Source organism: Ceratosolen solmsi, unplaced genomic scaffold (genome assembly GCF_000503995.2).
Source record: "Ceratosolen solmsi marchali unplaced genomic scaffold, CerSol_1.0 scaffold28, whole genome shotgun sequence".
Taxonomy (NCBI): domain Eukaryota; kingdom Metazoa; phylum Arthropoda; class Insecta; order Hymenoptera; family Agaonidae; genus Ceratosolen; species Ceratosolen solmsi.
In genome coordinates, this window is record NW_011948429.1 from 770,519 (window position 1) to 785,820 (window position 15,302).

At 28.7% G+C, this 15,302-nt stretch overlaps 1 protein-coding gene across 1 annotated transcript in view; it reads left to right on the top strand.

Annotated features, from left to right (window-relative positions):
• The window catches only part of LOC105363848 (uncharacterized), a 10,860-nt gene extending 1,947 nt beyond the window's left edge, over positions 1–8,913 (top strand). Inside the window, exons 2-13 of the mRNA XM_011501647.1 lie at positions 1–81; positions 871–1,058; positions 1,189–1,466; positions 1,554–1,821; positions 1,917–2,575; positions 3,153–3,425; positions 3,857–4,180; positions 6,108–6,413; positions 7,165–7,382; positions 7,703–7,819; positions 7,899–8,017; positions 8,185–8,913. The exon at positions 1–81 is cut by the window's left edge and continues 129 nt beyond it. Of these exons, the coding sequence (XP_011499949.1) occupies positions 1–81; positions 871–1,058; positions 1,189–1,466; positions 1,554–1,821; positions 1,917–2,575; positions 3,153–3,425; positions 3,857–4,180; positions 6,108–6,413; positions 7,165–7,382; positions 7,703–7,819; positions 7,899–8,017; positions 8,185–8,357 (3,004 nt within the window). The 3' untranslated portion in view covers positions 8,358–8,913. The remainder of the gene's footprint in view (positions 82–870; positions 1,059–1,188; positions 1,467–1,553; positions 1,822–1,916; positions 2,576–3,152; positions 3,426–3,856; positions 4,181–6,107; positions 6,414–7,164; positions 7,383–7,702; positions 7,820–7,898; positions 8,018–8,184) is intronic.
• Positions 8,914–15,302: the final 6,389 nt, after the last annotated feature.

The following is a 15,302-nucleotide window of genomic DNA, read 5'->3' on the forward strand; positions in this document are numbered from 1 at the left end:
TTCTTCATTGGATCACAATCTCACACTTCACGAAGACAACCTTTCTTCCAACGACAGCAGAATGGGTATTGAAAATACATGGTAAATATTCATTCAGTTTGTAAGATTCAATTAACATTTATTAAAATTTTCATAAATAAAATAAATTGTATTAGATATTTAGCAACCATAATGTATTTTATGAAATGAACATGAATAATGCATAAACAAATCATTTCACAAACATTTTAATTAGGTTAAGGGGAATGTATTTTTATATTTTATTTTCTATTATGTTAATGAGTAAATTAATAAATTTAGGGAATAAAATTTGTTTGAATTACATTGTTAATATGATCCAAATATTGGAAAAATTTTTTTTTTTAAATTTATACCATTTTATTATGAAATCTTTTTATCCTATCTATTAATGTTTTTTAATATTTTCTTACAAAGATTTTTTCTTTAGTATCATAATAGAAATATTATGATCGCAAAAGTAGAAAATGTAAAAATAGATAAAATAAAAATATTTTCTTACATAAGTTTTTCACATTTGTTTTATTTTTCTATTGTTTTTTTTTTTAGAACTTTTTTTATTTTTATATTCTTCCTTTTTGTAAATAAAATTGCTATAATTAATATCGTGTTTTATAAATTTAATCTGTTTGTAACATAAAAATATATTACAATTAAAATATTTTATTGCTATTTGTAAATGAAGTTGATATTTGTTATATTGATAAAAGCCTGAAAAGTTTTGTATAGAAAACTATTTTTTAATCAATAAGAGTCATAATTGAATATTTGTAATGATTACGTACTTTGTATTGATTTATAATTAATACAATTCAAGTAGGCGAGTCATTCATTAAAACAATTTTTTTCTAGGACCGAAGCGAACACTTCAGCTTCAGATTATGCCATTCCACTGCATCCACAAATTTCAGATCTAGTTACAGATCCTTTAAATGATTCTAGGAATGGAATAGAATATGGGCCGTTTCTCCCCTCAACCGGAACTGAATTAAATAATCTATTTTCTGATACTGGTGATACTCCTGATGATTCCATCATTGGTAATTATTAAATTCTCAATTGTACGCATTGTGTTTTTTACTTGAATATAATTATGTACATTTATGAATATATAGTTAATAATTTTTAATTTTAACAAAATTCATAATTTGTAACTTACTCTTATTCTAGAAGTAGCTGCACCAGCTGGTGTCTGCGGCCTTCGTAACTTAGGTAACACATGTTTTATGGCTGCTGGATTACAATGTCTGACCGCTACATCGCCAGTGTTACGACATTTTCTCGAGCTACAGCAAAGAGGAGAAAAGTTACCTCCACCTGGCTCATTAATGGCAAACTTTAGTTCATTGCTCAGCAAAATGTGGTCAGGAAAGTATAATGTTCTTCAACCAACCGAGTTCAAGCAGACCCTTGGTTTATATCATTCACAGTTTAAGGATTATAGACAGGTATGCTTAGTAAAGAATATTATATTAAATTGTAGAATGCGGATTTTAAAGTTCTCAATTATTTATCATTATTTTGCATATTCACAGCACGATTGTCAAGAATTTTTAGCATTGTTGCTAGATTCTTTACACGAACAGATGAATGTAGCAAAGTCCAGTAAAAGCTGTCACGTACCCACTGCCACTGTCACTACCATCAGCACTGTAAATTCAAATCAAAATGGAGAAAGAGATTCCTGTTTAGGTGCGACATTTACTGCCACAAGTAATTCCAGTCTTATGGATGGTTTTGATAATCCACCATCACCCGAAGGTCCTAACAGTCCTAACGATACCATGCCCGGTTCACCTAGAGGTGTGTACAATTTTTAAAAAAATTTCCATAGTAATTTTTAAAATTAACCATTAGTACAGTTATTGACGAATATTTTTCATCTAATATTTTCTTAGATTCTTATATGGACGATTTGGATAGTACAGCGAATTCACCTCACAGTTCCCCATTGAATGACGACGAAGAAACTTTAGATTCGGAAGAAGTGATAGATAGGAACTCTAGTTTTATTCCTAACGGTATGCAAAAACTTTTAAATCGCGAAACCCGTCTCGATAAGTTTAACGACATTGCCAAAGATGCGAAAACTAGCAATGCGAACTTTCTCGTGACTCCGGAGGAATGTAATAATGAGATTCATTATGATTCTCAGAAGTTTCCAAAGGAAAATAGCCGTCGAATAATTCTTGAAAATACCAACCTAACGGAAAACCATGACTCTGATAATAAAAGCATTAAACGAATAAAAGAAGTTAACTGCCAACGGAGTAATTGTAGTCCAGAATGTGGTATATCAAGTGGTTCCGAGACTGAATACGATAGTGGTCTTGAAAAATGTAACGTCAAGAGGATGCGATTGGAGGATCAGGAAAAAAATCACAGAAAAGACAAATTAGGCTCAGTTGGATTGCAGTGTTCCAGGTTATTACAGAATCATGAGAATGGTTCCCTTGCATCTCAGGATGAAGTAGAAGCCGAGAAACACTGGGCGAAGCACTTACGAGCGAATCAAAGTGTTATCGTTGATACCTTCCAAGGACAGTTTAAAAGCACGGTAAAATAATACTTCATATTTCTCTGTTTGCATTATTCAGTTTATTAACGATGATCAATGATAATGTAAATATAAATAGATGTATAATATAATCGTATGTTCCCAATTAGTAGACTTGAGGAGTGTTTATAAAAGAAATTATATTTATATAAGCCTCAGAAATACTATGAGAAATGAACAATAAGTCTATAGATTTATGAAATACTTATATTTAGTTTTAGTTTATCAAAGTGTAACGTTTTATGCCGACAAGTTCATAGTAAATAGTTCTTAGTTGCTGGTGCTATGATGGTTATGTAATAATTGAAATTAATTAATCTTTTATTATTCCCAAAAAGTTTTGGAATAAATTATTTTAAATATTGAAAGTTTATTTTGCATGATTAATGATAAACTACAAGGAGACATTTGTCGGTATGTAACTGTTACGATTGGTATACATCATAAAGCGTCTCCGATAAAAACATTCTTTACATTCCTGTCTATTTTTAATAAATTTAAAATAGATTTCAAAGTATCGTAACACATCAATAACATGAATATTTTATAAGTGGATAAATTTATTTTTCGATTTCAGGTTGTATGTGCAATTTGTAAACACATTTCGGTTACTTATGAGCCATTTATGTACCTCTCCGTACCTCTGCCCCATGCAATGGAAAGACAATTCACTGTAACATACATTCCTTCGAATGGTGAACCCTCTATGAGATGTGTTGTTTCATTAAATAAACAATCACGTGTTAACAAACTCAAAGAAGAACTGCTGAAAACACTTGGCAAAGAAGACATACCAATAGCTAGAATCGCCATGGTTAAGGTCTTCAATAATCATATAGCTAATACATTGGTAATTTAACTTTGTAAGATAACATTTGTTATTTATTACTCTTATATAAATTTGTCGATTGCGTATTTGGAGGGTTTAGAAAATAGCTTGCTAGTTAGTGTCAGGCTGCTATTGATACTGCCCTCCAAAAGGAAATCTCTCTTTGGTAGAACATTTTTGTAACCGTCAGTTTTGTTACAAAGCTACATTCCGAAGTACAGATACGTTCAATTATTATCTTTTTAATGGTCTTCGTTTCATTATTTTTATTTTTTATTTATATTTCGTACTATCGATTATGAGAACTGTTTACTACTTCGATATATAATCAATTTCACTATTGAGCACTTTATTTGGCAATTTTAAAAAGTTAAATTAAATTCCAATTTATTTTAAGCCAATAAAACGCCAGAAATGGAAGAGTTAAATCTTATTATTTTTTAACTGAATAGGAAGACAATCAGTTACTAAGAAACGTCATAGATATAAATCGCTCGATCTATGCGTTTGAACTGATGGATCCTCCAAAGCCTTGGATTGAGAACGAACCACCGATTAGTGATCGTGTGATTGATCCAAGCCAAAACAATGTTAGCGATCGCTTGATTGACCCGAGACATAGCGGCAGCAGCAGTAGCAGCAGCAGCAGCAGCAGCGATATGGCTCCTGCAAATTCTAGTTCGGAGGTTCCTTGCGTTATTTGTCTCGAGAACAATGACATGAAGAAGTACTGCAAGAAATGCCATGAATTTCGCATATGCAGTAATTGTATCGAGGTATGAAATTCTTTTGAGAATCTTTTAACACGCAACAATTTCAACATCCCATTCAATATACAGCAGAATTTTTGTTTCATTTTGAAACTAATTGAGCCATTTATTAGTGAGATTAAAATATTTTCGATAAAAGTTAAGCGAAGTAACTAATATAACTATATTAACGCTTTTACATCCCAATGATGAAATCGGCAGTGTTAATCTTGCAGCAGGGGTGTACACACAGGGTACCTGGTTACCATTTTAATCACCTCGGGAAGGTCTGAGAAAAGGTCATTTGACGCTCTAGCAGGGCGATGTTGTAATGGCATGCGTGAGAACCAGAAACAGCTCGGATGCGTCGATAAGCCGGGGATGCTCAACACTCTTTTTATTTTAGAGTTTGAGCGGAGGTGGCGTTTGTTTGAGATGGAAACTCACGTGACCCGCATTTTTAGTTTAATCTGCAAGCCGCATCTATATTTTGATCGGAACTCAATTCAGACTAATCTGACACTGCCGTATTAACTGAGGGACCATTTATAAAAACAATAACTTCACAAATTTCTTTGTTTCATTATTTATTCAAGATTATACGCAGATATTAATAATTTCTCATTAATAACAATGTTTATTATTCCAATTACTTTTTACAATTTTATGCGTTGCTTTAAAAGTTACTCTAATATTTTCATGCGATATTAAGTGCTATTACGAATTTAAATAGCTTTCTCGTTTCTTTAAAAATCTACTAAATTCAGTCAAGTTAGTAAAATTCAAAATAAAAATTAATTGTAATTTTGACTTGGATTTATGAAATTTATAGCAAGCTTTATTATTATTATTGGTATTATTATCATTCTATAGATTTATTATAACGGTGAGGTCGTTTATCGTGGGCTTGAGATCAGATTTCCCCGTTAAATACTTAGCATCGTTACGGTTAATGCGCGTCAAAATTTAATTCAAAGTAACGTTTGGTAAAGTTCGGGAATCGATTGGTGTGAAAATTAATAAAATTCAAGACAAAGTATTGGCTAGACGATTATTATAGCTACTTATATGCCAATAAGTGGACAATGAAAATCGATAATAAATCTTGACTTGCTGCTTAGCACATGTGTCGCCGTATATTTAAATATGGGCACGCGATTTTTTCCTTTTATGTAATTATGTGCGCATTCGTCGTTATGTTTTGATTAGTTCTATATAAGGAGCAACGACCGCGCATTGCCTGTTAAGATTATTGCAAAAAAAAAAATAAAAAAAAAATTGTATTTAGAAAAAATTAATATTTTTTCCACGTCACAACGATAAAATTTGTCAAGTGCATTTATTGAATTAATTATTAGCGAATGCTAATTTGATGCTACTGATTAATAATTACTTAATAATAATAATTATAATGTAAAAGTATAAAGTATATTGAGAATTTGTTAAATGGAGTAAACATTTGCTATGATTTTCCGAAGAATTTTTCCTATTTTAACATTCATCATTGTTGATCGAAGTTAAATATAGTAATTTTACCATACTTTTATTGTATTCTTTGTTGCTTTCTTATTAAAATTATTAATAAAGTCCTATCAAATACATAAATATTTGACGCATTAATTTAAACGCATTATCGACGTAATTTATTAGCTAAAGTTTACCGACTTAACCGCGTTAACTTTATTTTTCGTTCTAATCTATTTCAGAAAACCGTTTCATTCCATATCGTCGGCATTTCCTTTGTATTCTTATTCTCTTATCAGTTTTTTCATTGACCGCGTAAACGAGCAGATCGTTATTACAAAATTATTGTTACAAAGTGCATTGTCGTCTACGCAGACACGCACAGAATACGCACGGGAATAGCGACGGCCTCGCTTTTTATTAAAAACGTAGATTAGCGAAGTTAAGCCAAAGCTCAGAAACTCAGCAGGTAGTACGTATTTCCTCACAGGATTATTTGAAGAGCGAGAAGGCGCCCAATGAATGTCCACGCTGCGAAAGTGAGCTGATAATCGTTTCGTTCATGAAGATCGACCAGTCGCAGCGTTTGCGACCCTGCGTGAGGATACTCAACGTGCCGTTGGTTATGCGACACGACACGAACGAAGCCACCAACAATCTCAAGGGCACGAAACTCTTCGGCCATCCGCACCTCATTAAGTTGCCGTCGAGCGTCGATGCCCGAGACATTTGGGAAACCGTGAAGAGGGTCGCGCCGCAGAATTCCACCTATACACTTCATTTTGTCGTCGGAGAGGTTTGTATTATTTTCTTCACCGAGAAGAAGCCTCTTCTCCTTCTTAAGAATTTGACTCATTTAAAAAAGCGAGTTATGTTTTATGGTTTATAATTATTGTGTTATTGGAACACGGTGGGATAATGAAAAAAGTTACGCAGTGCAGGGAAAGTAATTAATTGGTCGTTGGTATTGTTGAGTGTACTGTTGTTGGCTCGGTATTAAGAGATTGTGGAAAAAATAAAATGGATAAATAAATAGACGAATTTGATTTCGAAGGATTAATGTAATTTCATGTTATCGTGTTGACGTGTCAGCTGTTGGATTGTAGATTAAAGTTGACTTGTACCAAACCTCGTAATAGCCTTCATTTTCATATGCTGAAAGCCAATAAATATGGAAACAAACATTTGAAAGCTTTGGCACTTTAAATTCAAGATAATTATGGATAAAAAATTGTATTATTTTATAATGTGTTTATAAGCATTTTTTTTTTTTTTTTTTTTTTTTAAACTATGCTTACATTGTTAAAAAGCATATTTTAATGACGATAAAATTGGAAAATGGTTGATACGAGAATAGAAATTTATTGTAGTTTAACAATTAAATTGTTTAAAAAAAAAGTCCTTCGCACAGTGAGAAATTATAATGATACTTTACTTGATTGATACTTAGATTGCTCATCCACCCTATGTGCTTAGCAATAAATTAAATTTACAGAAAAATAGTCAAAAAATAGTAAAAAAATTTTTAAATAACAATTTTTTTTCAGGGTAATCGTTGTTCTCGTTGTGATTACCCATCTCATTGTATGGGCTGCAAGGTGCCAGAAAGTGGTAAAGTGATTCTAAAATCTGATGATACGTTGGCAGTTCGGTTTGTGGATAACGTTCCTAAAATTCCGAAACCCATCAATCACATCAGCGTTAGCAAACAGAGGCCGCATCATCCATTGTCACTGTACGATTGTTTGCAGGCATTTAGTCAAAGGTGAATAGAACTTCGTTGATTAAGCTCCCTTATAATTATGTCTTCTCATAATTTTTTGACTTTGGATATTGCATTAAATATATTTTTGTTTTATTATTGTACTTTATATTTAAAAAAAAAAAATTGAATCATAATATGAGAATTATAATTTTGAACCATAAGTCCATATAATAATAATTGCAGCAATCAATGTAATTGTTTTATAATAACAGTAAATGTAAACCATATTTTTTTTTTATTTTTTTTTTTTTTTTGTATAATTTAATGAGTACGTTATATAAGTTACTTCTAATATTCTATTTTGCTTTTTAATTTAAAAGTGAAACTTTGGATGAGCATAATCCTTGGTACTGTCCAAAATGTGAAAGAAATCAATGTGCTACTAAGACGTTGACTGTTCATCGATATCCTAAGTTCCTTATAGTCTATCTAAAAAGGTATGTATTTATTGTTTCAAAAATATTGAATTATTGAAGTGAAAATTATATATAATCTAATGTCTACGTCTTTTGTTAGATTCGTTTTCTACGAGTGCGTGAGTATGAAACTTGACGACAAAGTGACCTTTCCCTTACTTGGATTGAACTGTGGCAAACACCTTTATGATCTTTATGCCTGTGTCTGTCATTTTGGTGGTAAGAACAATTAAATACTTTAAAACTTTTGTTTCTACATTTCGATTATTAAAGTAATTATCTCATTTAAAGTTCAGAATTATATATAATTTGGAGTAAATTTTTTTTTTGTATTATGAAATTGTAACGCCATAGCTTATTAAGAGGCAAATTTTGATTTTTTACAGGAGTATCTGCTGGACATTATACGGCCTATGCGAAAAATCCTCAAACGGATACTTGGCACTACTACAATGATGACGTAACGAGCAGACAAAAACCGCAGGATGAAGATTATAGTAATGCTTATATTTTGTTTTACAGTCGGCAAGGTGCTAGTGTAAAACAGTGCAATATTTAAAATTCAACAGACGGAGAAAAGCGGGAGGGAGGGAGGGAGAGAGAGAGAGAGAGAGAGAGAGAGAGAGAGAGAGAGAGTAATTGATCACATCAAATGACTGAACAAAGAATAATTACCGTAGTTAAGACTTTAAAAGATCTCACGGTAGATCTTCAACTACGTAAAATGAAACAAACAAAAACAAATGAAAATATCTTTCAAATTCGTTGGCTGTGTATAAGATATAGCGAGATTCGGTAAATAATTCGCTCCATGATACGTTTTTTTATTTTGATAATAATATTATCATTCGTCGTAAGTACCGGTAGCCTTCGTAGAAAATGATGCAAACTTTTAATTCTAATGATGCAATATATTTTTTATCTTACTAGATGAGTTATATATTGGAAATGTGCATTTCTTGTAGATTGTATAATTATTCAACTGATATTTCGAATGATAAGTTTACCAAATATTAGAGTGCATGTGGATATATAATTTAATTTATATTTAAATATAATTATGTTTAAATAATATTGACAATGATAAGTTACAACTTCCATTAAGAAACATTACAATATATTTTGATCTTGTTTTGTTATTGAATTACGTAAATATATTTTTAGACAGATAATTGATGAGTTCTTTAGTAAAAAAAAAAAAAAAAAGAAAAAAAAAAAGAATTGTTTCTTATTGTAGCCTTGATGTGATTATTTTTTCTCAGCCTTTATAAATCTTGATTAATGAAAAGTCGACCTTATCTACGAAGTAAATTTGTATGTTCTATTTTAATGTTATTATTTGTTGGAAAATGTAGGATATTTCTATTTTCAGACGTGCATTTTAGAGGTTTCTGCGAAATTATATGATGTGGATAATGGCCTTGGGATGATAGATTTTCTTTTAACCAGCAATTTATAACTCTGTCCAGATGCCCAGATAAACCTGCCGTGTTTTATGTTCAACCCACTCGTTTGGTATAGATCAGAGTTTATATCGAGAGTTTTCCACAGGTCGGCTGAAATTTCATTTCCAATCGTAATTCATCATCTAGTATTTATAATTTTAATAGGCATTTAATTTTTATAATAATATGATTGGATAATAAATTCTGATGATGTGCGTTAATTAAATTTATAATAAAAATAATAATTAGCGTAATAGAAAATGAAATACAACCAATAAAAGCTTAAAGAAATTCATATTTCACATTTCATATTTTACGTAAATATGATCATTTGACTCGATATTTTCATAAACGATTAAATTGTTTCAATATAATAGAACATAAATAAGTCAATATTTCTCTATAATAAATTATTATAATTGAAATGTATTCTATAAATCTTATTATGGTTGCTCGATGGCTTTAAAATTTTTATTAAGGAAATGCTTATTTGTGGTAAACTCTAATAACTAAAGTATTGAGTCAAATTTTCAAATACAATATTTTCAACGAGAAATCTTTCTTGCTCCATTTATTTAGAAACTAATTTCTGAATGCACTTGTAACTAATGCTAAAAAATAGCATTTGTAATTTGAATGTTAAAATCGACACAATAAGACATTTTTAATTAGTTTAAATTAGTTTAAATTTCTCTCATAGTCACGTAAAATAGATAAAATCATACAGAATACCATACATACGGTTATAGTGTCATTTTATAAAATAATTTTAATATTAAAAAAAAAAGTGTAAGTATTAATAAGAAAGAAATAATAAGTAATTAAGCTTCCTACATTTTTTACGACAATATAAGACTTGTGCACTTGAGAATAATCTCTAGCAAGTTATTAAGTCCGATTAAAACAATTCATAAAAAAATTACCTATTATCGTTTTCGAGAAGATATAGCGGTTGAATGCTTATTTAAATTTAAATTTAAATATAAATAATTGAATCAGCACATGAAATAAATTGTGGTAATGTGCGTGAAAAATGTAAATAGAATTTTGCAACAAAATGCGGTAGAGATGTTAAATGTTGCAATAAGGAAATATGTTCCAGTGTTGTTAAAGTGCATTTTGACTGTAATAATATGAGATTAAAATTGTTAAAGTTTACTACTTTCTAATGATGATAGGTCGTTACTTTATGAACGTGTCTAGTAATTTATATTACCAAGTTAACTGTTATTGTAGATAAATATACGAGCTACCGTTACTTTGCCAATTGAGGAAATTATTGAAATCAGTCGTTTAAATCATTTTATCCAAGTATTTTATTTTTCATTGCACATTAATTATTATATTTATTATACGTTGAAGCATTTTATGAAAATAAAACGAGTATTTTCATTGTTACAGCTTACTCAACTTGAATATTGTTACATTTCGTCTCACTAGGTATTTCTTATAAATTAGTTAATTACATTTTTAGATTTTATGTTTCATTTATCTTATAATTGAGATTTAATATTTCCTTATCGTCTGTTGGTAACATTTTATTCTTATAATGACTAATATCAATACAAATGAAGTTTATCATTATAATACAGCACTAGGAGTGCTTTACACGCTGAAATTGTATTATCGATTCATTTCATCCTGAATGTGATCCAAATCTGTCAGGTTTGAAGCATATTGGATGCCTGAACGTAGCATGTCGTGTCCGACATTAATTAATTATTATTCAACACCAGTGGAATATATATATTTGGACCATCTTATGTGTTAACTCATATCAAAGTCAGTCAGGACAGGAGCGATGTCGGAGAAGCTCTGTTAGAATAATATTATTCCGCTTAACTCGTGTAGAAATGACATCTTCTATTGGAATTGTGCAGTGTACGTTACCGAGCATAATTTGTCTTGGGACTATGAGCATTATTGCATTGTTTGCCCTTTAGATTTGGAAGTTTGCCATAATTTAGAACGAAATTAAGTTCGATTCACTTTAGCAGAAAGGAATAGAAAGAAAGTAGACTTGGCAACAACGAGTCTACTTTAATCTCGGGGATATCAAGTACCAAACATTTCTTATTGAACACCGTGAGTGGCGGACTCGTTTAAGAATTATTACTTTTGTCTAGTGCTTGTCACTGCAAGATTAATGGAGCTTTCTCTTCTTAACAGGTTGTAACATTTGTTTGCCTCTTACTTGGATGATCGGTTCCACTGGACCTAATATTTCATTAATAAATCTATCAGCAATATATAGTGACATAAGGATTTTGTCGATACGACCAAAACATTTTTGCTATGTTGAAATGGAATATATTGGAATATATATTTAGTATATCATAAGCATTATTTATACTTCGAAATTGGAACAAGAGTCATAGCTCCAATAAATGTTTAATGAGGTATGGTATTGATGTTCCGAATTCCGACTTCGCGTAAGGTGATAAATGAAGAAAAATATCATACACGCTTTATTTCGAGCATTATCACCTTAATTTTCATTTATGTCCTTGTTTGATTAGTTTTTGTAGTTTTTGCGATAGAAGGTCGGTTGATTAGAATAAAGTTTTTTTTTTTTTTTTTTTTTTTTTTTTTTTTTTTTTGTTATAATTGTACGATATGATTGATGTATTTACAGTCACCAAAAAGATCAAATAAAACGTATTAATGCTGAGAAAAATATTCCGTTCCTGTGTTTTGTACCGATGAATAATGATGTTGTTTCATTTTGCTGAGGGAATTTGTTTTTAAATATATTTACGGTTATAAATTATTTTAAATTTTAATCTCAATACGACAATATTTGATGAACATTTTATTCGATTATTTGAATATAATATTTAGACACTATGATGTAAAATTATCTTATAAATTACTGTTTTAATAATTATAATATCTAGAATGATGAACATATATATTAAATTAGTAAATATTCGAACTATCGATAAGATAACGAGTATATTATTTCATTGAAATTAGAAGTTGATGTATTTAAACAGGGCAACGCTTTCGTTTTTAAGGTCTTCATTTATAATAATTTGCGTAGGTAAGAGATGAACTTGTTAAAGATTTCAGAAGACTGGTTAAATTGGACAAACTTGGACTCGAAACGTGGAAGACAAAGTTTATGTGAGCATTTATGGTTAATATTTATACACACGAAGTGTGAAAGAACTATAAATGTAGATACGAATTGATGGATTGTCGGAACATTAAACAAAAAGATATAAGTATTTGGCAAGATTGTGTGTACAGTTATTAAATGTACTAAACATAAATTATGGGAGTACCTCGCGCACTGTTCCTCTATCGGTACCGTTAATTTGTTTAATTTTTTTTTTATTGTTTTTTTTTTTTTTTTTTTTTTTTTTTTAAATTAGTTAAGCGATTTTAGACAATTTTTATTAAAAATGGGAAGAAAAAGTGCAATAAAAGCAGGAAAGTTCGTTTTAATGCGAAAATGTGAAAATATCTAAATGAATTTGTACAGTAGATAAATAAAGACTCGGCGATCCTGAACGAGCATAATTTATTAGAAAATAAATGATGAACGTTAAACATTTTTAATTTATTTTGCCAAATAATTTTAACCACTCCTCAGCTTTTGATTATTTCGTATATTTCTTTGTTTTCTTATTTTTTTTTTTTTTTTTTTGTTTTATTTAAAAATTTTGGGTTATAAATTGAATGAAAATATATGTATCGTATGTACTTTTATTACAAGGAATGCATCTTAACAAATACACATTAATATATATAATTATTGTGTCATTATGAGCTAAATCGCATTGTAATCTGGTGAGGTGATCTGTAGTTAATGTTAATCTCAGTTGAAACAATTTTTATATTTCTTATTTAGCCTGAGAAAACGTTTATAATTACTATTGTATTAATTTTAATATTCTAGTCGTCAAAAAATTATAATGCTTTCTAATGAAATTGTTGAAATTCTGAATAATTTTAATAATTTATTCTAAAGATTCAATTTGTCAATGGAAATTCTAAAGAATAATTTTTAGCTTTAATTGTTTATTTACATTTTTGTTAATTTAATCAAGTGAAATTTTAATTGTATAAATAAATGAAGAATAATGAAGAATGGTAATATTATTACATAAAATAATACACATAAGTAACAATTTTGTATGATTTATTAAGCAATGACTAGACAAGTTCACAACATAATTTCTAAACTTAGATACTTATCGGGAAATTTAGTTAGGAAACTGTTAGGAAAAGTTGACATTTCCAAATGAAATGACAACTTTATATAACAGACGAATAATCTGTTATTTTTATTTTTGTCAAGGATAATAGCCATTCTATGTGGCTTACATTATACGTATAAGTCTTCCCTTTATAAATATATAACTTTGGTATCTGTTTTATGCTAATTATACAATATCAATTGTTTAGCAATGCATTTTATCTAGATGGGCGAAGTCGCTTGTTCTAAACAAAATTAATCTTGTTCTATTTTAAAAGGTTTATACCATTTCATGAAATTCCTTTGCTAGTTTAGACTGTCGGAAAATTTGTAGGATTAATAATTGAGTGTATTATAACGTGACGACTTTCCGTTATTCAGCCTTTTCTTTTTTCATTAAAAACTTTTACAAGTGGCTGATTATTACGCATCCTGATATGGATTGTAACATTAACAAAATAACTCTTCGCTTCTGTACACTCTGCTAATACTAGCTGGTATTTATTATTTTTTTTCCCCTTTCTTTTTATCTTCATTTTATGTTATTATATCACCACTATCCATTTTTTATCTTTATTTACCGCCTTCTCTTTCTCTTATAAAGAGTTTTATTTTTAATCTTATGAGATCGAGAGCTTGGTTTCGATACATTATTTTTACTTTATTTTTTATTATTTATTTATTATTATTATAATTTTATTTTTATTTTATTTTATTTTATTTTATTTTTTTTTTTTTTTGAAAGATATTGTATACTGATTTATAAAATTTTTCATTATATACCCGCATAATTTCATCAAATCTTTCTTTAATAGCTTTACTTTTAATCGCCATTTGAAATACATTAATTTTGCACTATATCCTTATTATTAATTAAAACATTAGATGTCGAAAGAAGCATATCAACTTGAATTTATGAATTAAAATAAAATCAGAGATATAAATCATTAAGTGTATAAATATATAAATAGTCTATATTTTAATGTAAATATTAATTGCTAAGTTTATAATGTAAGTTTAAGTAATATATAATAAAATTATTAATTATTCTACATGAAGGTAAACAGCGAATTTGAAATGTTATTGTAAATTAAATAAATAATTATATCTTATTATAAATAATATTGATAAAAAAAAACATTTTTTCTTGTTTATAATGTAATATAAAATTTTTTTTTTTTTAATCACAAGGTCAATAAACGGTCTAATAAAGAAATGGTAAATTTTTAAATTATTTATATTAATTTTGCACGAAATAGAATGAGCAAATTTTTTTTAATTTTAATCTTCTCAATTATGAAAGCAGGTTAGTAAGAAAGGTTATCTATTTAAAATATTTAAACGTAATTTTGCCAAAAATATTAAATATGTTTTAAAATTTAAGTAAAGTAATGCTGCTACGAAATTGATAAATTCAACATTCAATTTAATCAATTCCATACAATATTCATTTGTATAAAATGAAAAACCAATCAATCATGTTACGTATAAAATAAATATTTATCGATTTGGTTAATTTCCTTTAGTATTATTGTATGGAAATATTTAGAAGAATTATATTTATCTACGGTAGTATACAATACCTTTCAAGATTTATATTTCTTCGTCTCTCTCCGTTTTAATTTTTTTTTTTTTTTTTTTTTTTTTGTTTAAAAAATTTGTATCATCAACAATTAACAAATATTTGTTTATGAGCAAATATAAAATTCTCGTATGTCAACGAGTTACAGGGAAATATGATGTTTTATATGTTCATTAAATAGAACATTGTGTAATATTTTTTTTATTTTCAACCAATGCTAAAAATATATACTTTTTTTATAGATTGAAAATAATTTAGAATAATATTACAAGA